General features: G+C 46.5%; 1 protein-coding gene across 2 annotated transcripts in view; it reads left to right on the top strand.

Annotated features, from left to right (window-relative positions):
* The window catches only part of BMPER (BMP binding endothelial regulator), a 221,828-nt gene that overhangs the window by 104,531 nt on the left and 91,500 nt on the right, over positions 1-25,797 (top strand). For both annotated transcript variants that reach the window (XM_090287786.1, XM_090287785.1), the window contains exons 7-11: positions 10,643-10,742; positions 14,803-14,912; positions 17,787-17,927; positions 20,023-20,127; positions 23,933-23,978. In XM_090287786.1, coding sequence (XP_090143912.1) covers positions 10,643-10,742; positions 14,803-14,912; positions 17,787-17,927; positions 20,023-20,127; positions 23,933-23,978 — 502 coding nt within the window. The remainder of the gene's footprint in view (positions 1-10,642; positions 10,743-14,802; positions 14,913-17,786; positions 17,928-20,022; positions 20,128-23,932; positions 23,979-25,797) is intronic.

Here is a 25,797-nt window from a genome sequence, read left to right as displayed (position 1 = left end):
CTGTGGTACTTGTTGATGAAGCTCTTTCTGAACAAGACAGATCAATTTAAAAAGGTGTTCTTTTTTTCTGGATTTCTTGGTCAGAAAAGGGCTGGATGTTCCTCCTTTAGTATATTTATTTTCCCTTATCTGCCTGTCTTCAAGACATTGCTGTCATCCTCCAGGTGGCCTGGTATAATAAAATGGTAGAGAATTTTGAACCCCTACCTCCCTGAGTCCTGGACATCCCCGTCTCCACATATTGCCCTTCTACTCTGGTCTTCGAAGAGAGCCCGTGGGCACGGACAGAGTGGCTCACCTCTGGTCCACTGACCACTAATGTCCTGACAGTCGTTCTAAGTGGATTGGCCTTTCCCATCATAGGTGGCCTTTCGCTCTTCTCCCGTTAGTTCTTAGGAACCATGGGGGCTGTCCTTGGTTTGTACTGGAGCATTTAGGGTCATTCTGACAAGCACTTCTGTCCTAGTGATGGTCTAAAACAGCCAGTCCAGAACTGCTGACCTTTCTGTGTTATTATCTGATATACAGTGCTAATTGTGTTATCCAGGCAGAACTTTTTTCCATTCCTTTAATAAGGTTAAGAATTAATCTGTTAAGGATTGAATCCTATGGTTCTGCATCTTTCTTAAAAGAAACTCTGGGGTTCCTAAGCGTGTTGTCACAGTCACGGAGCTCTGGTCCCCTTGGACCTTGTACATGACCAAACAATCTTTCCACCCAGTTGCTCCCTCCCCGAGGCACCGCCTTTCTTTTGGCCTCTGCACCGCGTGTTCTGGCCACGATCACGAGACAAAGCTTCCGACCCTGACCTAGTATTATTCCAGGAGAAGCTCAATTTAATAGAACTCGTTGTTTCTACAGGAGACGGAACACTTTCTCTTTCTGCCTGGCCCATCGATAAATGCATTTGTCAGAGAATACAGCGGCGCCTTGTCTCCAGCTGCTGTTTTACATCGCCCTCTTCTGGACACTGATGACCCGTCGTCCTGCAAGTCAGCGTTCGCGAGGGAGGCAATAAATACCACTTCCCCAGGCTGGCTGATGCCATCTTCGGCACTGTTCTGCCGAGGCTGCCTCTGTTCGGCAGCGCCCCCTTTCCCAGGCTCTTTGGTTTTAAGCTGGTGTGACTACTCTTTCCACGCTCCTGGATTGTGCATCTTAGTTGCGCATTGCCACTACTGTCCTGGAGGGGAAGAAGGAAGGGCCAAAATCACTACCCGCCCCCTTTTTTTAAAAATGATTTACTCAATTTTAGGAATCCCAAATTAGTGGAACCTGTCCTTGACTCCTTCACTGAGTTTCAGGGACACAATCCTTTTAGGCTTTGCTTTCAATGTCTTCTTGCCCTTGGGCCAACACAACACCATGGCACCGGCTTTGGGATGGGTTGAGGGACAGATGCCAGCTACACTTCCGATCGTGTCCTCCTGCTGTTCCTAGGCTTAGTCTCTGCTGCTTTGTGGTGCTGCGTCTCCTCCTTCCTCAGGATGGATTTTTTTTTTTTTTGTTCTCATGAGAAGTGAAATGAGTGAGACTCTCTCTTTCTCTGGACTTGCCCAGACATGTCAGAACACTAGCTTTGGCTCAAACTGGGACCCCCCACCACAGCTGTTCCCAACAGCCTGTACACTTCTTCCCCTTTGATCATATTTGGCCCCGATCGCAATCATCCTAAGAGCTTGCCAAGACTGTGTTGCAGGCTGATTATCTCAGAACATAAACTCAGAATGGGTTGACAAGACCAATACCCGGGGGGGATCACCAGTTTGAATGAATCCTGCCAAAAACCTCTAGTCAACCTGGACCGTGTTCCCTAATGGGGGCCAGAGTGTTTACAGGACTCCATGATGCTTTACTTACAATATTTTAATATCTTTTTAGAATTTTAGAAAATTGGCACTTGATACAATATGCAGAACTGCACATAGTGATTATACGGAATGGAGATTTTGAGAATGTTCACTGAAGGACCACAGCGTCTCACAGCTTTGTGGACCAGGCAAACAAAAGCCAAAATTCGTTGACTAGTCCACTGCCACTCAGAAATGAAAATAAACTGTCAATGTAATCTTATTTTTCAGAAGTATTTTCAGACAAACTATATGAGGAAACAGCTCCAAAACGTCTACGTATCATTCTGTCAATAGGGCGAGGGAATGCAGACGTATCTTAATTAAGACTAATCCATTTCAAGGCCACGGGTAATTTGGTGCCTTAGGAGACCTCACTGGAGTGCACACGTTTTTGAATTATTTTCAGCTTTAGCAGACAACCCAGCATGTAGGTGTTGAACTGAAAACCACACACTTCCGATGTTATGATGGTCTTGCTGTGGGGTGAGGAGGACAGAGATGCCTGTGGAAGACAGAAGGAGTATCAACATGACTTCTGCCCTTAGTGAAGGCTCAACCTAAGTTAAGGCCCATGATAGATCCAAACGTGACATTATGGAAACAAAACGAAACAATCTACAAAGCATGTGGTGTACCTAAACTATTTTGGTAGCCCAAACTTAATGGTCAACAGAAAGGTTTTAGAGAAACAGCTCACCGGTGATGCTTGTGTTTCTGTCTTGACGGGTCCATGTGTCCAGAGATTCTTGCCCCTACCCAGGGTCTTCCTGCGCCTTCCTCCTTCTTGCAGGCCCAGTGCTGCGGTGCAGACCGCCCAGGGAACATGAAAAGCGCCCTTTCTCCTGCACAATGGTGTTATTTCCTTCCTTTCAGGAATGGCTCATAGCTCATAGAAGGTGTGAGTTCTGAATGATTGCTCTTTTCATCTCCCTGGAAGTGGGCCAGCCTGCAGAGAAAGCGTTTGATGTGTCAGCAGCAGGCTTGTAACAGCTTCGACTACTTACCCAATGATGAAAGGCTGAACTTGGATAAAAATGGCAAGAGCAGGAAAAGGGCTTGTTCCCTTCCTTTGGCTCTTTCTTTCGGGTGGCAGTTGAGAAACGTCCTCTCGGGGTGGTCTCTGGGAATCTGAACTATGAGGAGGGTGTTCTCTTGGGGATTTCTTTGTTCACTTATTGATTGTTTCAGAGAGGGAACACCCAGGCTCGCTAAGGCAGGGCCATATTCCCAGGGTCCTATCAGCAAATCCTGTCTCTCTGCTCAGGGAGCACTCGGAGGGCCATCCTGTTCCTCAGGGAAGATCACTTATGTCCCAGTTGTTCCTCAGCACCTGCTCACAGACACCAAACAATCCAGGACTGGAAAGTCCACTCCAGTTGCCAGGGGTCTTCTCTGCCCTCCATTCCCAGGACATTTGTTCAGCGATCTCGTCGGAGCCTGGTCCCATGGGACGCACTCATCTTCCTGCTTCTCAGCCAGACAGCGAAAGGAGGAAAAGATCTGTGCAAACTCAGAACCAGTTGGAAATGTGCCTCAAACGCTGTCCCCTCCTAAACAGTGATTCCTGTGTCTTGTGGAAAGCTAGGTTTGGGGAAGAGGGACATTTTCTAATTTTTTTTTAAAGCAAAAGCATTAAAAAAACAAACATAAAACCTGCCATTCAGCTAAGTGACAAGAAAGAGCTAAGAACAAAGACTCAAAGAGGACAAATATTACCTTGAAATATGAGGCATAAAGCAAACACAATACCAAACCCCCCTTTTAAAGCGGTATGAGTGAAGCAATAGTAAACACAAGTATATCGCCTTTTAATTCCATGAATCTAATATTATTTTTTAAAATTTTATTTGTTTGTTTATTTATTTATTTTATTTTTAGAGAGAGGGGAAAGGAGAAAGAGAGAGAGAGAGAAACATCACTGTGTGGTCGCCTCTCACTCACGCCCCCAACTGGGGACCTGACGTGCAACATAGTCATCTGCCCTGACTGGGAATCAAACCAGCGACACTGGGCTTGCAGGCCAATGCTCAATCCACTGAGCCACAGCAGCCAGGGCGTTTCCATGAATCTAATATTTATGTCACCAACATGATGTTTTCTGGCTCTACTTCTGTGTGCACTTGAAGTCTCTATAGCCAGGCCGGCCCTCTCGCTCAGGCAACCGGCCTAGAGCTGCGCTGTCAGCAGGGGAGGCTTTCACTGGGGGGCCATGCACCCCCCTGCCAAGGCCAGTACAGACATTTTCCTACAATCTTCTGCAAGTGTGTTTGAATAGGATGAACACAGTCAAACTTGGGGAGTCATCTGTCTGGCCATCAGAACACATTGAAGTCCCTACGGGACTGGTTGGCATGGGCCAGAGGGTGACTGGCCAAGTCATACAGCTTGGTGGGAACTTCACCTTGGGGGGTGTACCATTCACCAGCAAGCTGGCATCGTTCCCTTAAAGAGGCCTGTTGGCAAAATAGGGAGGCTTGTCTACTCCGTGAACACCCAGAACATTGCTCCTAAAGATGCCCATCAGCACCTGTGGTTTTGCCTCTGACAAGGAGAGACTATGATGAGAAAGTCAGGTGGCCTGCTTTGAATGTCACCTTCTAAAAGGTATGATGAAGTAACTAGACCGGAACATAGGAAGAAGAACCAACAATTTGTGCAGTTCAGCAGCCATATGGCCAGGATTTAAACTGAGATTCCTGATTCTTCTTTCTGAAACACAGGGGCAAAACCAGCTTTTTCAGTGAGGGAGAGGCTGATGGAACAGGGTAGACTAGTGTGTTGCGGTAGCTTCAGGCCTGAAATACTACATCTGGGACTGCACAGCAGAATTAAATGTCATCTCTTGAATAATAATTGTGCTAGGCAGAGTAATGTACCCTTTGACCCCTGAGATGTCCACGCCCTAACCCCCCAAACCTGTGACTGTGACTTTATATGGCAAAAGGGACTTGGTAGATGTGATTAAGTTAAGGATTGTGAGATGGGAGATTCCCCAGGATTATTTGGATAAGCTCTCTTATAAAAGGGAGGCAGGAGGGTCAAGTCATAGGAAACATGATGACAGCAGCAGAGGACCAGAGTTAGAGCAGAGAGAAATGTAAAGATGCTATACTGCTGGCTTTGCTGATGGAGCTCGGAGGCCACGAGCCAAAGAATGCAGGCAACCTCTAGAAGCTGGAAAAGGCCAGGAAATGGAATCTCCCCTGGAGTCTCCAGAAGAAATGTGGCCCTGCTGACACTTTGATTTTGGCCCAGTAATTGATTTCAGACTTCTGACCTCCAGAACTGGGAGATAATAAATACATGCGGTTTTAAGCCACAAAATCTGTGTGGCAATATTTGCAGTAGCAATAGGAAACCAAAACACAGTTGGACTTAGAAACATTAATTGATGGGGGAAAGTAAGGGGACTTTTTTCAGGCTTGATCGTGAAGCCAGAGCATCAGGTCATAATTCTATCAATAGGTAGTGAAGAGCAAAAGGGTATTTGTCTTTGTCAGCCCAGTGGGTACTTCCCACAGGTATTGTTCACTTAAACTTTTATGGGACAAAATAGAGTATCTTGGCCAAGTTTTCCTGACATGTCCTTGACTCTGTGTGAAATCAAAGTTGAGTTTTACTTGGCGTTTTGCAAAATACGGTGCCTCGGGCAGCAGCATCTAAATCATCTGGGCAAGTTATTAAAAATTCAGGTTCCTGGACTGTGATGGAGGAAACTTCAGACTAGTATAAGTGTTGTCCACTGGGGGTAATTTTTGTGCCCCAGAGACAGTTGGCAGTGTCTGGAGACATTTCTGTTTGTTACAACCAGGGAATGCAGGGTGATACTGGCATCTAGTGGATGGAGACCAGGGACTCTGCTAGACGTCCTACAAAGCACAGAAGTATCCCCTAGAACAAACACTTATCTGACCCAAAATAGCAGTAGTTCCAAAGCTGAAAAAGTCTCGCAAACACACATATAAATTATTACCACAGTGGTATATACATATATGCTGATGTAGTGTGTGTATCTATATATACCTTCCCTCTCTCTCTCTCTCTCTCAGTATTCTCAATACCCACTACAATTTGGGGTGTCATCTCTACCCTTGTCCAATCTACTTCTATTCTTTTAGCTGGATAGCTCACCTGCTGCCCCTTCTCAGCTGGACTTCCTGTTCTGCAATGGCCAAGAACAGGGAAAGCCAAGTACCAAGACCTTTGCCCCTGGAAGTAACTCTCAGGCTCTGAAACTTTACCCCAGGAAATATCCAGGTCAAAGAGAGGTGTGGCTAAGGACATCTGTTTATTCATGTGTGATGTTCTTGACTCAATTTTTCATTCAGAGTAGATGCTCTGCTCGCAAATCTGCTTGGCACCGCTGCGTATTAGGACATAAGAATTCTGGGTCACACATACCCTCCTGCACTCAAGATGTATTTCTCCCCTTCGCCAGCCTCTGTGGTGTTCCTGTCCCCTCATTCGCACCTTCATCTGGAATCAGCAGAGAATTCCATTCTTTTCAAAGAAGTGAATGCTGGAAAAAGCAATCACGCTAGAACGTGCTCGAGTGTAGCTGGTTGGTTGTAACCAGTTAGAAGTGTACTTCTCTGCTTCTGGCCTCCTGATGAAGAGCCAGGCTCCGCGTCCTGGTCAGGCAACGAGTGCCCTGTCACATGCTACAGGACGCTCTCCAGCCCCCATGTCTCAGTAGTCCTCAGGGGTGGGAGAAGCATCCTGCAGGCACATGGCTGTGGTTTTATCGTCTTGCACTCATCGCTTTATTCAGGACGATAGATTTTTATTACGCAACAATTGCTCCTCCAGGGTAAACTTTGACACAAAGCGTTGTGTTCTTGACTGAATCAGCTAAAACAAAAATCAGGGGGCAGAAAAGAGACCTGGGACAAGTTTCAAGTCTTTCTTGTAAAAACAGCTACTTTTGGAGAAGCATTCAAATATGCAATTAGAACAAATGACTGCTTCTGAAGAACAAACTCGCCTTTCCAAAAAAAAGAAAAAAGACAAATGGGAAAAACCATAACTCATCTGTACTATGGAAGTTCCTGGCATTCCTTTTCTGTCATTGTTGCTGACCAGAGGAGGATGTAATAGTTCTACGAAGATTTCCAGTGTGGGTGGAGGCTGTCACCTCTAACCCCGAAGTTGTTCAAGGGTCAGTTGTAGTCATTAGTCTGAATGTATTTTAACGACTTAGAAATTTTCAAACATTTAACAAAATACCTAGGATCCTAGGAATCCTACCAGCTTTACAGGTTGTAGTTGAGTGTTAGTTTTTGAAGTCTCGGTAGCGAGAAACATTTGATTACTACCCACAATGTGCAAAGCCCAAGGAGATACAAAAGTAAGTGGGTGCGGACGGCTGCGAACCAGGCCTTTTCATCAGCATCCTGTCGTTGAAGATGTCTGAAGCCTTCATCCACATTTTGGAGCTCATCAGAGTGTGGCTCTCTCTCCCCTGCAACAAACTTCTACCGAAATATTCCTTGAGCCCATCGCTTTCCTGAAGGATGTTGCGTTCAGAGGAATGGTCTCTGGCCCAAAAGTAGTCTCGCTTGAAGGCAAAACCAGTGTTATCTTGCAGGGTTAAAATGCATGTACGTGTCAAAAGTACAGGAGCACGGATGAAAAATGAAGTGATGTGGGGAGATGGAAGAGGTTCCTGGAACATGGACAGATCTTGAAGGCTCCACAGATGAGAAGATGCTTGAGATAGACCTTGAATAACACAAGATTTCCACAGGGGTCAATGATGGAGGTGGGGGAGTTGGGGAAGAGGTCGGTATCCAAAAGGTGGAAATAATAAGATGTGCTGGAAGGCAATGAAGAAAGAAATGAGGTACCCTGGACCCCTGTCATTAGGTTGGAGTTGGAGAGAAGACGACCGTAAGGGTATCTTGACAAAGTAGACTAACTGGTGATAAAGAACTAATATGTCTCAGTGTTTCTAAAGCAGCAATTTTTTTCTTGCTCATTTAACAGTAGGTTTTGAGTGGGTAGGTTTACATACAGTGAGTCAGGAAAGCAGGCTTTCCCCATTTTCTGCAAAGGTCTTGATGTGCCCACCATTCAGCTGGTTATCCATCCAACAGAGAAAGAAAGAGAGAGGAGCATTGTGCCTAAAAAGATTTTTAGGGGTGACACCTACAAGCATGCTTTATTATTTTCATCTGCCTCCCTTTGGTCAGAACTGAGTCACAGGGCCACCTCTAGCTGCAAGAGAGTCTGGAATATGTAGTGCTCTGTGTCGGGATGAGAAAGAAATAAATGTTAGCCAGTGACTGAACCTGAGTGAGTTGCACTTGATCCTGAGTGCCGTGGTAGGTCATCTTCTACCTTAACGTGGGGGTCGGCTCTCTGGTGGCGTAGGCTCTGTAAAGAGTGATTTTTATGTTACATTCACTGTTGTATCCCAGCACATGCTAGACCTTCATGCTTGATCGAACAATTAATGATTGGTGGATACTGGAAGGGAGTCGTGCCCGGGCAGAAACTTCCAGGATGAATTAGGGGTAAAGAGTTGAAGCAGGGAAGCCCCAACTACAAAGCTCAAGGTAGCACAGGGACAATAGGAATGAGTACATTTTTAGAAACAGAAATGTTTACTTCTGCTATTTTAACTATTTTTTTCGTTTACAGCATAGCCACAGCTTATAGTTTGACCAGAGTCCCTGCAGAGTTGAAATCCTAGGAGCAGGTTGTGAGCCAGAAGGGCCCAGGGCTTTCTTTGCAGGCATTCACTGGAATGCAGCCTGGGGACTGGGGCTGGGCCCCGGCGCTGCAACCCAAACCAAATACAACTTGACCAAACCAGCAAACCCAGACTGGAGTTCAAGTTACGTTAACGGACTCTAGAGAAACACCAACTGCCCTTGTATTACGGATGCAAAAGTCGCTCTTTGACCTTATTGTAAGGAAAATTACCCGAGTTCACATCGTCTTCTGCCAGCTTTCCAAAGTGCTGGGCAAGTTCACTCCTATGCAATTATGCAACATTTCATTTTAAAACATGCATGAAAAATCGATGCTGATCCAACAAGAACAGAGAATATCAATGAAAAGACTATGTTCCCCGTGCCGCTGAGAGAAGCTGACACACTAATAACCTTGTGTGGCCTGAGGCTTCCAGATGTTAGGGAGTTGTTTGCAGGTAGATTTCTGTGAAATTAAAAGCTAAGGGCCGCCTCGGCCCTCCCTCTAGATTCGACTTGGGTGGCTTCTGTAACACCGGGGCAGACCCCGGAGCCTGGCCTCGCCTCGCTTGTGGGTCTCTGCAGGCGGGTGAAAAGACCGGACTTCAGGATTGTGTGGAGTTGAGGGAGAAACGTCGCAGGGGCCAGCCGGGGAATCCTTAGGAACTTTTTAGTGATTCTTGCTGATCTGAAAATAAGGTAAAAACAACAGAAGAGCTTTCTGTGGTATTTTCGCATGTTCTTTATTGGTTTGGGGAAGAGTCCAACACTAAAGTGGTTTAAAAATCATAAATATTTAAAAAGACATGATGTGCCCTACCCTTTTCATCCATCCCACCAAAAAATAAACCACAGTAATAAAAATGGCAAGAACAGGAAGAGAAAGCAGAAGCAACAGAGACAGCCGTGTGCTGGGATGGGACGGAATGTGAGCCCGACGGCTGATGTCCGGTCGGCGCAGAAGGTGGGGGCGATCAGAGGGGGTCTTTTCCTTGCCAGACCCAGGGCTCTTTGAGGCGAGTTCATCCTTTTCTGGGGCCTCTTGAGATATAGATCGTCAGCCCAGATTATGGATACCTGAGGGTCTCTTAATTCCGTTTCTACCTCTAATCCCCGAGAAGCCGATCTATCGAAATTTTTCACAAATTTGACAGCGATTCATCTTGCAGAGGGTCCTTTCCACATTAGGCTTGCAAAGGTGTTGGCTGTAAATGGACCGGAAAGCAGTATTTTTATCCCCCTGCCCCAGCTTTCTAAAGATTCAGTTATGAGTTGCTGAGGCTTGAAAAGCAGCCTCCTCTGAGGGATAGAGGAGGGGAGTCGCATCAGCCCACTGTGTCTTTGCCTTCTGGGAGGAAGGAGTGGGTGTCAGGGGTAATGTGTGCTGGAGGGTTCAGAATGAGGGGCAAGGACAAGATCCGAAGGCTCAAGACTTCTCTGAGGGCACAGTGAGGCCCTGCCAGTCTTCCCAGTGTCAGTCATCGTAAACCTTCTACTTAGTTCATGGAAACCAATTAGGTTAGCTTGGCAAGTTCAGTGAACTTGTTCTTCTGAACACTGGCTGTCAGTGTACCCATTTGAGCAGGTTGGTGGCTCCCCCCAGGCCCAGCCTCATCGGGCCATCCCAGCAGCACCTCTAAGCTGGGGGGGGAGGTGTGTGCGGGACCGACAGGGAGATGGGGACCCGAAAGAGGAGCAGAGTCTCAACAAAACCTGAAGCATTCCTTGGCTTGCTTGCGGGTTGGAGGGGGAGGCCCACTTGTCCTGGGTTGCCTGACACTTTCCCAGCTTTTGCCCTGAAAGCCTCAAATCTCAGACACACTGAGACAGTTGGCTCATCTTCAGAAGGACAGACAGAGGGGCAGTAGCTGGTGTGAGAGGAGATGCCGTCATCGGCTCTTGAAGGGCAGTCTTTTTGCTGGGACAGTTTGTAAGGAAGGTAGAAGGGGACCTGGGAGAAACGGCACGGATCTCAGGTATCGCCCCAGGGACTTAGTATCAGGGAAGGCCCTGGTTTGGTCCAGACACCCTGATTGTCCAACCTGCATTGACTTCACTTTGCTAACTGCGCTTCTTTCCCTCTCTTTTCTTCAGGGAGGCAGGACACAGTGCATCCAAGAAGTCTGTCCTATTCTCTCCTGTCCTCAGCACCTTAGCCACGTACCCCCAGGACAGTGCTGCCCCAAATGTTCAGGTGAGTGACAGTTTCCAGGTCAAAAAACAGTGTCCTATGTCCTTGGAGTTCTCTGCCAAGGGGGTCCAACCGTGAGGTTGTCTTGGGGCCCTCAGGTTGTCCTGTGTTCACAGCAGCTGCTTCTGATTACACGAGCGTCGGGCGGGCTCGGGGTTGGTCTCCGTTCTGAGGCCTCCACGGAGGTGTCTTCTCCCGGTCCTCCCTGGGGTCTGTAAACCTGGTACTCCAGCCAGCCTGGTCATCCGATCTGGTGGGGGAGCATATTGAAGACCCTATCTTTAATTGAGCATGTGATGATAAATTGCAACCGAGTTGGAAGGCATGTGAAGTGAACACACAGAAGTATATAGACTAGTGTTACTTTTAGAGGCAAAAGCCTAACATGCCAAAAACAAGAGGTTTGGAAGGGAACAGTGGGTAATAGCCAAAAAAGGGAGTACTAGCTCTTTCTTACTATATATTTACTATGTACTAAGCCCCACGTGAAATATTTTATAGGCTGCTTCTCAGTTAATCTTAAGAAGCTGTGATATTGGGTTGGCTAAAAAGTTCATTTGTTTTTTTTCCATAAGGTGGCTCTCGTAGCACATAGTTATCTTTAACTTCATTCAAAACAATCTTGTTAGATGGTAGTGTGACAGCTGTCATACCAGCGTGCATTTAAAAAAAAAAGTATCAAAATTGGTGAATTTTTGTATAGCTATTTTACTATTGAAGATGGAAGAAAATATGTCACATGTTTGGCGTATTTTTTATTATTTCAAGAAAGGTAAAAACATAACTGAAATGCAAAAAAAGATCTGGGCCATGTATGGAGAAGGTGCTGTGAATGATCAAACGTGTCAAAAGTTGTTTGCAAAGTTTCGTGCTGGAGATTTCTCGCTGGACAATGCTCCACAGTCGGGTAGACCAGTTGAAGTTGACAGTGATCCAATTGTGGCATTAACTGAGAACAATCAATGTTACATGCTGCGGGAGGTAGCCAACATACTCAAAATATCCAAATCAATAAAGCTGTTGGTGAAAATGAAAAATGTGTCTTTTGTTTTATGGAAAAAAATTAATGAACTTGTTGGCCAACCCAACAGATAGGTACTAAATGTATTATGTAATTCCAATGTGTAATACAGGTGCAATTGTCCATTTTATTATCCTGAGAAGGAAGTAGAGCTCTGGAAGGTGGCACAGCCAGGGAGTGATGGAACACTGGCCTCTGTGACCCCGAAGCCTGTGCTTTTCTCTGCTGCAGCCCAGGTCCCCTGGTGACAAGGAGGGCGGCATGCACGTCACCAGCTGCAAGGAGACCATCCATGATGGGAAGTCTCTAGAGCACGAGAGTTTTTAGCTTTTTTAATCATCTGTATGTCAGCTTCTTTCTCCCATGTGATCCTTCGCCTTTGAGTTAGTTGAGGTCAGACTATTTAAGATTTAAAGAAAAGTAACTTGACCCACTGTATGAATACAATAGAGCATCCAGTAACCCTCCCAGAATCTCCAGGGACCCTTCAGGGGACTAATATTTTTCCAAGTCACCGCTGGCTTTGTGTTTCTACTCCTGCTGTTTCTTTGTTCCCTTCCTTCCCTTTTCCCATCTCCTCCTGCTCCTCTTCCTCCTCCCCACCCCCCTCCCACTCCTCCTCTCCTTCCTTTTCCTTCTTCATTTCGCCTCTTTGGAGTTACTCTCATCCAGCCTTTTTCCATCTTATAGCGCTACTGAGTCGAGTCTTGTGTAGCAGATTTTACTGAAGGGTTGCAGTCACCAAGAGAGAAGCACAGAAATCACGTAAAATGAAATACTAAGCTTCCTTTGCTTTTAAAAGGTCTCAGCCATTCTTGTCTTTAGGAACATTTCACTGTCTGTCTCTTTTACTTGAGGACCAGTCACTAGTCACTGTCCACACCCTTTTGTTGAATCTTCTCTCCTTTCTTTCATAGTTTGTTCTATGAAATTCCCAATTCCAGCTTATCCTGTTGGTTTTCACAGCCACACCCTGAAGCCTATCTTTCTACAACCAAACCGGCAACTGAAGGTATCTCATGAACTAAGGCCATTTTCTCCTCTTTGGGGGATTCTTCTGCCAACTCTTTATCGAACAAAGTTTGCCTTCCTGATACATACTCACGCACAGATAGATGCTTTTTAAGTAAATATGAAATAATGATAAGAACAAAGGAGACTTGCTTAGATGTGCCCGACTAAAGATAGTTCCATTGATGTGTGGGCTTCTTCGGTTGTCAGCATGTGCTTGTGGCCCCGGAATAGAATTGGCCAGTTTGTTGTGGTTGACATTGTCATGGGGGAAACAGTGTTCTGTCTAAGCAGGAAAGCCACCGCAGAGGAGATGGTGTCTGGGGCCTCGCCTTGAAGATAAGTAGGATTGATTAATGCTTTTAAGCCAGTACCATGGATACGCTGAGTCAGCGCAGACGTTTCTCCTGTGAGCAATGGCTGTTGTATTGACTGCAGATTTTTCTGTCCATTTGTGGTCATAAGACAGACTTCAAAAGGAACACAAAGTCTTAGGAAACTTGACAATCATAATTCTCCCCAGTGAGGCCTGTTTTGGGTTGAGCTAAAGCCCCAGTGGAATAATGTGGAGACGTGGTTCAAATCAGGCTGTACATGGAGTCTCTGAGCCACTTTTCTAAATGTTTTATCCTTACTTGGGTCCATGAGGGCTTTGGGATTAAGGTAAGATTTTATGTTCTTTGGGGTTAAAAAGAAACATACCCACACACAAGAAATACAGCAAGGAAGTAAAAACACTAGGATATTATGTAGATGCTGAAATCACAGACTAGTTCGACTTTCGAATGGCTGGACACTGATTTGCTGCTAAATTTTTCCTCCACCAAGATTCACTCACACGGCACACCTCTGCCTTTTACATTACAACATTGTCTTCCCTTCTTTTCTCCTTTTCAGTGACGGGCCTGGTCAGTTTTATGTACACAGAGCACCTAGTGCCCTGTTCAGGGCAATAGAGCCCAGAATTGTATTTGACTTACACCACCACTAATAATGACAATACATATCATCTGCCACTTTCTGTAGTGTTTAATGAGTGCTGAGCTCTGTGCTAAGACATTTTGAGATAAAATTTATGTTTTATTGAGGATGATGCAAGCTCGAGGGATAGGGGATAAACTTGTTGAGTCTTTTTGTTCAGTGATCAGCTGATGCATCCATCTGTCCATCCACTCACCCAACCATCCATCCAGGCAACAATATTGAGTACTATAATTCTAGTAAAAGTAACAGGAAAGGGTTATTTATTTTAAGAGGGGAAATGCCTCCTCAGAACATGTATTTTGACTGGTAAAGAAGAAAGCTTAACTATATCTATATCTTGCCTTGTGTCAAAAAGGATTTAAGTCCACTTGACAAAATACATGAAGCATATGTAGATAAATTATAGAAAAAGGCAAACCGAGCTAATTTTAGAGTTGCAATGCTTATGCAAGGCTGGACACCTACCTCTATGTGCTCCTTAAGTTAGCTTCCCCCTTTACACCAATGGACTTGTAACTCCTTCAACGGTGAGGCTATATCATTAGTTCTTCTTTTTGGTCATCTCTCCCTTCATGGGCTATCTTGCCTCCTTCCTTTCAATACTCCCTTTCTGGATAATTTTCCTCATTGTAGCTCAGACATCACATCCTTCGCTCTTCTCCCTATCCCCGCAGCTCCCAGATTGGCTTCTTTCCAGAACTTACCATGTACTTGTACTAAAATCATGTTTTGTGGGTTTGTTTCCACAGTAGACGGTGTACTCCATGAGGGCAGGTCTATGTCTTAGTCTTCTTGGTTTCCTATATAGATCTATAATAATGGTTTTTTGACCTTACAGTGTGCGATGAAACCCTTTTTAACAAAAACTCTCTAAGCTATTGACTCCTGAGGACCCCCTGGGAACCTTTGACCCCAGGCTCTATTTTGGTGTCCCAGGTTGTCCTGGTCTGGTGAGAACATTGAACTGCCCAGTGTTGTGATTGCTGATGACCAAGTGGGACCACCTTGGCTCCTGTCTTGCTTACACTCTGCGTTGCTTCCCTCCAGGTCAGAGGAAAGTGTTCGACCTCCCATCTGGAAGCTGCCTCTTTCGCAGTGATGTTTATGACAATGGGTCCGCCTTCCTCTACGATAACTGCACGGGGTGCACCTGCAGGGTACGGCTGTTCTGGGGTGCTGTGTCCAACCAGGGTGTTTGGGGCTTAAGCATTAGTTAACACTATGGCCACACTTGCAGTCACAGGGAAGTTTAAACATAGGACCCAAATTACAGTCACTGCCATCTTCCCAGGAACAGCATGTGGGTGCCTGGTGGTGAGAACTAAACTCTAAGGGGCTGTCTGGGGCACCAGGTAAACTCAGGCAAACCCATGTGGCGGTGCTCTCTGGATCTCGTTATCCATGGTGAATTCTAGGACACACCTGGCCATAAAAATGGCTTTAGTCACAGCCAAGAGGAAAGAAAGGCATGGATTTACAGTGTCTCACAAGATAACTGGTAGTCTGGGAAGAGAGTATTTATGTTTTGTTCACCGTATCATTGGCTACTTGAGGCATGGCTCATTTTTCTCAAAGGCAACCAGAAATCTAATGACTGGCAAAGAAAGAATCCCACCATGCCCCAGCTTTAAACAGATGCACAGCACACATCTCTAGACCGTACTTACGCGGTGATTTATTTTTGGAACTAAGACGAGAATCATTTATATGGAGGACTGTAGGATCGTTCATTAGCGCGTTAACCCAAACATCTGTGTGACATGAGTGTAGAATAGCGTTTTGGTGCTGATGGTTGTTGGTTTGTTTTTAATAGCTACAGGGCAAGAGAGGGAAAGGGAGGAGATCTGCTCAAGGTTGGCTCTGAGTCCGTAGTCATGACTGGAGTTCAGGGGTTCCTAATGATTTGAGGCACGCTGTGTTAGGTCGTATGCACTCCTCCAAGGAGGTGGCCGAGGAAGGGGCTGACCTGCGTGTTCCCTAGCATTGAACACGGAGTCCTCCCTGAGCCCGAGAACAGTTTCCTGAGGCTCCCCCCTCTCTTCATGGTTGGGATTATCCTATGCTGAACTTAGCGCCACTCTTGCCTTTGGCCTTGGCCTCCCTCCTCAGGACTTCTCTCCCTTTCCAGCAATTCCACAAGTTATAGCTTCCGCGTGCGGATACTGAGCTGTCCACAAAACCCACCTCATTCCCAGTCCTCTCGATGGCAGGCAAGCCAGGCATCCTTTGGATGGGAATTAGCTCACCTCCCGATGCTCTGGGTCTCATGGATTCTGTGAGAGATGATTAAGAAATATGTCCCAGGACTCAAAAGAAGTGTGATTAATACCATTCTTTCAAGAGGTTGTGTTATCAGAGTATGAGTTCACTGCTATCTTTGGGAAACTGAACACTTGAAGAATTGGGTGCAATTATTTTGGAGAGTCAGTATCACATTTTCTTTGCTTAGAGCAGTGGTTCTCAACGTTACGAATGCCACGGCCCTTTAATACAGTTCCTCATGTTGTGGGGACCCCCAACCATAAAATTATTTTCGTGGCTACTTCATAACTGTAATTTTGCTACTGTTATGAATTGTAATGTAAATATCTGATAATGCAGGATGTATTTTCATTGTTACAGATTGAACATAATTAAAGCATAGTGATTAATCACAAAAACAATGTGTAATTATATATGTTTTCCGATGGTCTTAGGCGACTCCTGTGAAAGGGTTGTTCAACCCCCAAAGGGGCTGCGCCCCACAGGTTGAGAATCACTGGCTTAGAGCTTCCCTCTCCAGTATCCCCATTCAGTGCTATGGCAGGTGCTGGAAACTGTCTAGTAATTCTCTGATCACAGAGTGCCTTCGAATTTGGTGGTTTCTCTCTCTGCAGTGTCCTCATCTTCTATACATTTGATTAGCAAACTCCTCTTCATCCAAAGCAGCCTGTCTCAGATGTCACCTCCTCTAGGGAGGGTTTCCCAGCCACCTGGATAGGGAATTATTCTGTCTTCTCTGCTGCCCCCACACCTTGCCTAGCTCTGTTTACCACAGTATATTGTCATTATTTGTTCACATGGTTATCTCTCCTCTCACTCTTGAGCTTGATGAAGACAGAAGCTCGTCCATCCATATTCTCATTGCTGAGCCCAGGGTGTGTTTAAGGAAAATTGGGAAATCTCCTGTGAAGTATGCATTATCTGACAGCTAATGAGTACAAATCAAAACATGCTCTTTGACAAAGGATTTTTTTTCCAATTCATGAGTTGACTTATAATAATTTCTACGAGCCAAACAATGTTCCAGGTACTTTAAATATTTGATTAAATTGCACAAGAAACACAAGAAGTCAGTATTATTATTTCCATGTTGAAGGTGAGGAATCGGAGGCTCAGAGAGATAGCGCAGCCCAAGATAACACACCTAAAATGTGTACCTGTTCTTGTTCAGCTCTCAGTCCTATCCACTGTATGGTGTGGGTAGGACCTTAAGTAGACAGGATAACAAATGAGCTTTTCTGAGGGATCACCTCAGTGTCATATGACTCTTGGGTGATTAATCAGCTGGACTCTAATAGACGGTACCGGAAATACTTCTTGAAGTCATATAGTTAGCATAGAATCTACTAAAGTTACCTGGCTGGATTTACACAACCTCCCTGTGTGTAATGAGTCCTCACTCAAAGTCGCCCAGTAGGGTCTGTGTCTAGGAGGGGGGTTCGGTCTCATTTCTCTGCCTTAGTTCAAAGGACAGAAAACAGGGTGGCCACATGCTGGCTGAAGCAGCATCTCTGTCACTTGAGCATTAAATTATAATATAAACCCTTGGAACATCGGGAGTGTGTGTCCCACTTCACACAGGCCAGATATTTAATTAACAAATAACACCTGGACGTGGACCAAAGACGTATTGCGATAAATTAAAGTAGGGTATCTTCAGCGTGTGTTTGAAAGCAGCTAGTAGTGGGGTGTTCAGGGGAGGCCAGGGAGGCTGTTTGGTGGGGGGGTGGCAATCAGTTTTAACCTCTGGTTTGCCTGTGGGTCCCCAGGACTCGACCGTAGTGTGCAAGAAGAAGTGCTCCCATTCCGGTGGCTGTGACCAGGGCGCGGAGTCCTGTTGTGAGGACTGCCTCCTACGCGTGCCCCCGGAAGACATCAAAGTGTGCAAGTTTGGCCACAAGGTTTTTCGGGTATGTCATGGCCAAGCTCATGGGAACTACTGTGCTAGACTGAATTGTAAAAAGCTCCAAACAAAATGCATTTTGGAGCCATCCATATGTGTGTGTGTGTGTTAATCTATAAATGTACTTATTTATATTACAATATACATATGCATATATATTTAGAATCAAGTACATGGGGACAGAGAAGCAACTGCTTTGACAATGTTTTTCTTTGAAAAACTTTTCTTTTGAAACGTGCTTTCTTTTTGCCTTATGCGATATTGGAAACTTGCAAAACAGCATTGCCCTTTCCCAATGGGGTCGGCCTGCGATTGCGGTTGGCCGGAAGCTGGCCCTGGCAGGCGCAGGGACCGGCGCTCACGTGCCTGGGGACAGCTCAGTCCTGGAGCTGGGTCCTTTAAGGATGCTTCCTCGCTGCTGCTTTTCAAAGGGAGATTGTCTCGCTTGGAAGACGTTCAGGGGAGGGTGTCCACGGTGTGCGTGGCCAGCACAGTCGCTGAGCACAGGGGGGAGAGCGCTGCCCCTGCTGAGCCGGCAGGGCCGTCTGCTGGCCGTCTGCTCCCGCCTCAGGTGTCCTGTCCCTTGTTTTCCTACGGCCAGGTGGGAAGCTGCGCAGCAACCCCTTAAACGTCAGGATGAACATTGGTGACTTTGTCCGAAGTCTTGCCCATCTAGTCTGTCCTCCCAGGGGTGGAGAGAGTCTCCCTGTACCTGAAGGGGTCTTTTCATGATCCAGGCAGATGTGGCGGCTTCTCGGGCATGCCGCCCTGAGCCGGGCTTCCTGCCCCACTCCAGAGCAGGAGTCTTGGTTCTTCCACATTGGTGAGAAGACAGTGTGTCATGCCCAAGGGAGGGCGGCACGTGCGTGTGGCGTCTACACCAGGTTCCAGAGCCCCTCGCGTCCCCTTTCCATGAGGCCACCCCATCCACAGCACCCAGATGCACTGAGTTGCCCTCACTGTGCTGCTGTGTACAACAGGTGCTTTTCCGGCCCCTCAGTACAGGGTCCTTTAAGTGACTGAGACCCGAAATCATCAACAGAGGCTCATCCTTGAAACTCTGAGTCCTAGAAATGTGCCCTCGGAGACTCTGGAATAGTCTGATGCCCTTTAAGACAGATTTAGGTAGGTCTTCTTCTCCCAAGAAATAAAAGTCCCTAGAGAGTAGATGGTCCTTAAAATAGCTGCAAAAAACGAGGAGGAGGAGGATGAGGAACAGACCCGAGCTCGTTTCTCTTTTAACAAATCTGCCGCTAAGAGCCACCAGCCCAGGAAGGACCCTGGTGTGTTTTCAGGCCCAGCACTCTTGCCTATTACCTCTTTTCCCCAAAGCAGGGATACACATTCCCGAATGTTCCCCAGAGGTGCAGGGCTTAATGTGGCTGGGCATTAATCCAGTGAGCCAAAGAAATTCTTCACACAGCTCTTTCTGGGCTAGAAAATGTGTCCCAAAGTGCTCCCCAGCTTTTTGGAACGAGAGTATGTGACAGGCAGCCCCATGGTGTGCGTAGCTCCCAGAGTGTGCTGTCCCGGTCTCACGTTTTCAGACGACTTCCTGGTCAGGTGTCAGCCTGGGCCATGGGAGCCATTTGAATCAGCCTCTGTTCTTGGCATACTGACGCCCAGTGTGGTCCAGAACCATGTCACCTCTGGGAATATACTCACGGCCTTTGGACAGCTCAATTAACGGCTGGTGCCTGGCACAGCTTGAACATTTCTGTCCTCTCCAGGGGGAACAAATCAGACCTTTGTGATTACATCGTGCGTGCAGGCACGTGTTTGTCTCCCAGGGCAGGAGGAGCAAGACGCAAATGGGACTTAGCTGCCCAAGAATGCTTTTTATGTCCTGGAGGGGAACACACACACACACACACACACACACACACACACACACGCGCACACACACGCACACACACACACACACAAATCTAATCTCACTGTTAAATTGGTTATGTGCAGGTAGATACCTCAGGGTGCTTTAGTCTGATGACAGCGTCCCTCCCCCAGGTACGAAGGGCTTCCCTTGACACAGGCAGCGCAGCCTGTTGGGTGGGCTCCCCTCAGCCCCCAGCTGAGGGTGGAATTTTGTGCTCTCTCCCCAGGACGGAGAGATGTGGTCCTCTGTGAACTGCACCATCTGCGCTTGTGTGAAAGGCAGGACGGAGTGTCGCAAGAAGCAGTGTGCTCCCATCAGCAGCTGCCCGCAGGTGTGTGTGGGAGGCAGCTGGGCATCCTGGGCGTCCTGGGACATGCCCTGTGGGCGGTGCGGTCCCCTGGTCACCGAGCCCGGATCCCCTGGAATTTCCACTCCCCAGTAGCCACATGCCCCTTGCAAATCTCACTCCCGCTCTGCAGTTTCCACCCAGATTCTAGTCTTGCCTGAGAATAGCTCCCGCCTTGCTCTTGTCTCTGGCCCTCCTACTTCTCAGTGACTTTGCCCCGTTCTGTGTTTTAGTGTCTCCTGCTCCTTTGTTTCTGTGGCTGGGTTTTCTGTGGACCGTCAGCAGCATCCTTTGCATTTTTCTTCTCTTTCGCTCTCTCCCTCCTCAGATCAGAGTTTTATTCCCATAGTCATTCAAAATCACATGTGGTTGTTGCTCAGGAAATTTCTCAGGGGTTTTCTTTTGCCTGGCAGCACCCCTGGCCCCATCTCTGAAGCTGTCCCTCTCGAACCCTGGCCTCCAAGGTAGCCCCGAATGGACCCCGTGTCCTTGTGGAAACACCTGTTTTCAGAGGCCACAGTCCCAGCCCGAATAAAGCAGCCATGTTCTCCCGTGAGCTGCCGTGAACTCGCCTCAGCAACTTGAAACCTCTTAAAGTTTTATGCATTTTGGGAAAATGTCAAACTCATTTAATACCTTCCAGTGAACGAAAAAAAAAAAAAAAAAAAAACAAACATAGCCACTGATTCAGGACATACTCACCCTTCTCCGTTATTGACAGCCTTTAATTTTATTCACATCTGTTATTATTGTAAACAACACAGCACTGTTTTTGCCTGATTACTAAATGAGGCACGAGAAACCACAGCTGTTAATGTTGCACAACTGACTAAAGGGGGGAGAAAGCAGTGAAAAAACCCCGTCAAAAATCCCTAATTAGTCTTGCTTTAAAAAGCCTCAGACATAAAACTGACGACCTCCCATAAGAAAAGGCCAAGAGAAAATAAAGCGGATGCAGTACACAGACATGGCCACGGTCTGCTTATAAATATTCCTTGGGAAAACAGAATCGCGTCTTCCCTGCCCATCCTGGGGAACCCTCCCAGCTAACGGCCTCCTGTAGCGCGTGTCAGCAATAATGGGCTTCCTTGTGCCATGAGACAGGAACAGGGCGCTGTGCCCACCAGTGGCTCAGGGACCGAGCTCCGCAGGCTCAGGGGAGAGTCTGGCTGCACGTGAGCCCAGCCGTGGGTGGTGGGGTGGATGGTTCTCATTTTCCTCTTGCTGCGGGGAGGTTGGCGCGCTGTCACGGGCTGCGTCTCGTGGGTGTGCCCCCTTTACGGAGCACGTTTGGGCCAGGGGCACCCATGCCTCCCGCTCACCCCCTCCTCGTCTTGTCCAGGCTTGTGAGTGCCTGGCTGCTGGCTCTGGGGCCACCTTTCCGTTCCTGAGTGCCTTCCCGACCACCCCTCCAGTTCCCTCTCTCCCTCCTCTAGGGCCACGTTGGCCACTTACTGCCCCTCCCCATGCACTGTTTGGGGAAGTTTAAAAAATCCGAAGCATCATCCTGCATTCCCTGCTCTGTCCTTCCCGGCCCTACACATCTTTTTCCCAGAAGCGTGTGTGCTCTGAATTCTGTGGGTTCCTTGTCCACCCTCCCTGGCAGCTCCCCAGGGACAGAGGATGCTCTTATGAGCAGGGCGAGGTGGCTTCCAGTGGGGACGGGGCTGTTCTGACACTGCTGTGTCCCCATTGCTGACATGCGCTGCGATGTTCTCTGCAGTCACAAGACTAACCACACTGGATGCTGGGGCCGCCCCGCTGAAGGGGGTGTTATTACTGCCCCCTTCTTACAGATAAGGTCGCAGCCTATCACGTGTCACAGCGAGTTCTGTGCAGCTCAGGAGCTCTGACTTCATAGCCTGTGCTTGATGCGTTCCCTGCCTGTTTTAGTGTTATCACCCCACTGTCATTGTCTAAGGAAGCTGATGACAGTTTCTGCCAACGTGGGTGTGTAGGGGTCATAGCTCCCTGTGCTGTTGGGACCTTGGCTGTACACAGCTCTTTTCCATTCGAATAGAGCACTTACCCCAGTCCACTGGGGCTGTGATGCCATTGGCCTGAGCCAAACATATTTGGTTTTGTCCTCAACTACTTTCAGTCCTAGAAGCCAGAGGAGACCTGTGTGCCAGATAGAGATGAGGGCTCTGGGCCATGGCAGCGTGTGGTGATGCCCCCAGCCAAGGGGGGACCGAATGGGACTGAGTTTTAAGTCTTACTCGGTGTCATGATAACCTTCATTTAGTCTAGCTGACGGAAAAATGAATCAGACATGGTTCTGGTTTCTCAGTTATTCACAGCATTTTTTGAGTCAGTATGAATTTTTTGAGTACCTAAATCTATTCTTGATGCAGCTGAGCAGTAGTGAATGAGGGGATGGAGCTGATATTAACTGCGTGGTCTTGACCCAGGCCATGGGCCACCTCTCTGTGATCTCTCTTTTCTAGTTTCCTAAAACCATGTGTAGGGACACTTACATTTAGAAGGTCATTGTGAAGTTTAAATGGGATAAAGTATAAAGAATGCACAGCATTCCTTCTAGTGTGGAGCAGACACCCCATGAATATTAAATTCTATTAGTGGTAAAGGTGAAAGAGGATAGACATCTGGAGCAGAAAGGACATGGCCTTTAGGGTTACACAAAGTCAGGTTTGATTTTGGGTTCTGCCACCTCTGTGCTCCATGACATCAATTTCTCCCCCTGTAAAAGGAAAATATTCAGCTTATAAGGTTATTGTGCATCTTCATAATAATTATTATTATATATAATATTAATTAAACCTTAAATGTTTTAAGTATAACTTATTAAATCCTTAATATCTGAGAGGGAGGGATAGTTATTTTTTATGAACCATGGGTATGGACTTGGGGGGGGATTGCTGGGGGAGGGAGATGCTGGGGGGAGGAGAGTAAAGGGGAGAAAATTGGAACTATTGTAACAATATAATCAATAAAATACATTAAAAAAAAACTAACCTGATGTTGGGTAACTTAAGGAAAATATCTAGAAGGGTGTTTATTACATAACGAAGTGCTGTATAAATGTTCATCCTTTTCCATGTTTCTTCTCTGTGAGTCCCATTGAGTTAGAGATAAGACAACGCCATTTTCTGATATGAGCCCTGAGAACAGTTTTCCTCCTTTAAATGTCATGCATGAAAAAAAAAAAAATGGGAAGAAATGCCGTTTTAGGAGATGACACTGTATTTCCAGAGAGGTAATAAAAAATTACTCAGCATTTCAAAACTCTCAGCTTCATTGGCTTTGCGTAGCAATTTCCAAACAAAGAAATCCAACTGAATCTGACCTGCGGCACAGACACTGTCCAGACCCACATGCCTGCACTTGGGTTCCGCTTTGTTGTTTGAGCCCCTTTAAGAAGCAGAACAGAGTGGGGGCCTTGCATGGACTGATGGGCCAGGAGACAATTCCCATTTCTGTGTGTGTGTGCTCTTGGTCCATAGAGCACTAGGTGTGGGTATCAGTGGAAAGCCGGGACCTAAACTGTCTGCATCTTCCCTCCAAGTGAGAAAAGACACGCCAATGAGTCCTTTAGATATTTCCCAGCAGATAAAAACAGGAAAGCTTTTTGAATGGCTTTCCCTGGCCCTGAGAAGCTGATACTTGAACTTTCATGTTCACCATCATCATCACCATCTGGACATTGAGTTCCGATACTGCCAGGACCAATTTCATTGCTTTATCTGGTATTAGATTGAAAAAAAGAGTTTTGTCCTCAGCAGTCCCTGTTTCTTAACATTAAACTCTTATTTGTTTTTCTCTTGATTAGGGTAAAATTCTCAACAGAAAAGGATGCTGTCCTATTTGCACTGAAAGTAAGTTTATTCCTTTGAAAATGTGCTATGAATGTTTATTTTGACTGTAGAGCATGACAAGGATGATGGCGTAAGTGTTCCGCACCTGTCGTTTCTGTTGGTAAGAGATGGGGTTCTCCCAGTCCCCTACAAATGCTTCAAGTCAATTATGATCCTCTCCCAGAAGCACAGAGAGCCAAATGTAGATATTTCCATCGGAACTGGTTGCTAAGAGGCATTCAGAAGATGAATGGTCTGATGAGGTTTTAAGAAGGACTAGGTGACTTTGTGTGCATTTTAACTTCCAATTACATTTGCAGTCCTAGTGGCTAAGGTCACGGTATCCAGTAAAACCAAACGGTATACATACCCCAGGAGGGATCTTCCTCCCGTCATTATAAAGCCAAACAGCTGTACTTACTTCCTCCTCCCTTTCCCACCTCCCCATCTCTTCACCGTTTCACCTGGGCGCATCCCTTGTTGCTGTTGGCAGAGATAAAACAAGACGTCTTTGGTCCGGCGATGGTTAGGCCATCCTGCTGTTTTCATCTGGGTTCTCCTGTGGTCTGTTCTGAGAGCCGTCGGCGGCTGCCCTGCTAATCGCATAGACCAAGCATAGCAACAGGCCCGGTGTCCTTCCCACGTGTAGACAGCTGCCAGGATTCCGTGTCTTCCTCAAATTCGTTTGGTATTAAGATCGCTTTCTGAAGTGCTTCATTGAGAGAGGAGGACTGGTAATGCCCACATCAAATTAGTTTTTGTATATGAGAAGCAGAATGAACAAAGCCATGAAATCTATTAGGAGGTATTATAGGAGCCAGTCAGGCTGAGGGAAATGGGCTTCGTGGGTGGTGGAAAACAGCTTTCACGTGGGAACTGGTTTGTTTATTCCACTTGTCTAAAATATTTTGGACAATAGATACAGAGATTTTACATATGTGTGTATGTGAGATACGTTATTATAATGCCATATCATATTGCATTATTATATATTATATATACATATGTCACAAAAATCTCGAGATGGAGCACTATGAAATAATTTTACATTATACACTGGACAAAAGTACTAATTGAATCAATGAAAATTAAATTATAGATTTAATAAAGGAATATTCCTTTAGAAATAGTGCAGTACACAAAATAAGTCAAAGGAGGCCAATGAAATATGACTCAGCAGAGCCCAGGAACAGACGCAGAAAGATTTAGCTATATTAACACAGTGCATTTTGAAATACACATATAAGCTGTGGTCCTCAGTCCCCCTCCCAGACTCTCCAGAGGAAGCTTCGTTTGCAAGTGGTCTGGAGGCCGCCTCCAGCCTAAGTTCTTTCTCGATGAGCAGAGTCGAGTCTAAATGGATGGTTTTCCTCCATCCTGGTGTCAGTGGGGCTGTTTGCCTTTTCCTGGAAAGGGTTGTATCTCCTCATTGAAGCCAACGCAGGCTTCCCAGGGGCCCCTCAGATGTTCTAGCGAACCTTCCAGTTTGCAGGAGCACAGATAGGTTGCGTGTGCCCACAGCATTGCTTAACAAAAACACACGGCCCGTCTCGCACAGAAGAACAGCCTGTGTCCGGAATGATCTGACTTTATCTCACAAGCGCTAAGATGGTGATTATGGAGAGCGTTGAGAGAAAAGCTGTGTTTCATTATTGGTTTATCCATGATGAGTTAGCCTTTCTGTATCTAGAACTGGTGGCTTATCAGAAAAAAAAAAAAAATAGGAAGGAGAGAAACCAGGATGGGCATGACAAAATCAAACCAAGGTTTCAACCAGTCATAGTAAATATTACGTGAAGGAACCTATGACCCCTGTCACTGATAGAGAGAATTGGTGAGA

Source organism: Furipterus horrens, unplaced genomic scaffold, assembly GCF_987537825.1.
Source record: "Furipterus horrens unplaced genomic scaffold, mFurHor1.1.pri manual_scaffold_9, whole genome shotgun sequence".
NCBI classification, from domain to species: domain Eukaryota; kingdom Metazoa; phylum Chordata; class Mammalia; order Chiroptera; family Furipteridae; genus Furipterus; species Furipterus horrens.
This window is presented reverse-complemented; position numbering and strand designations above follow the sequence as displayed.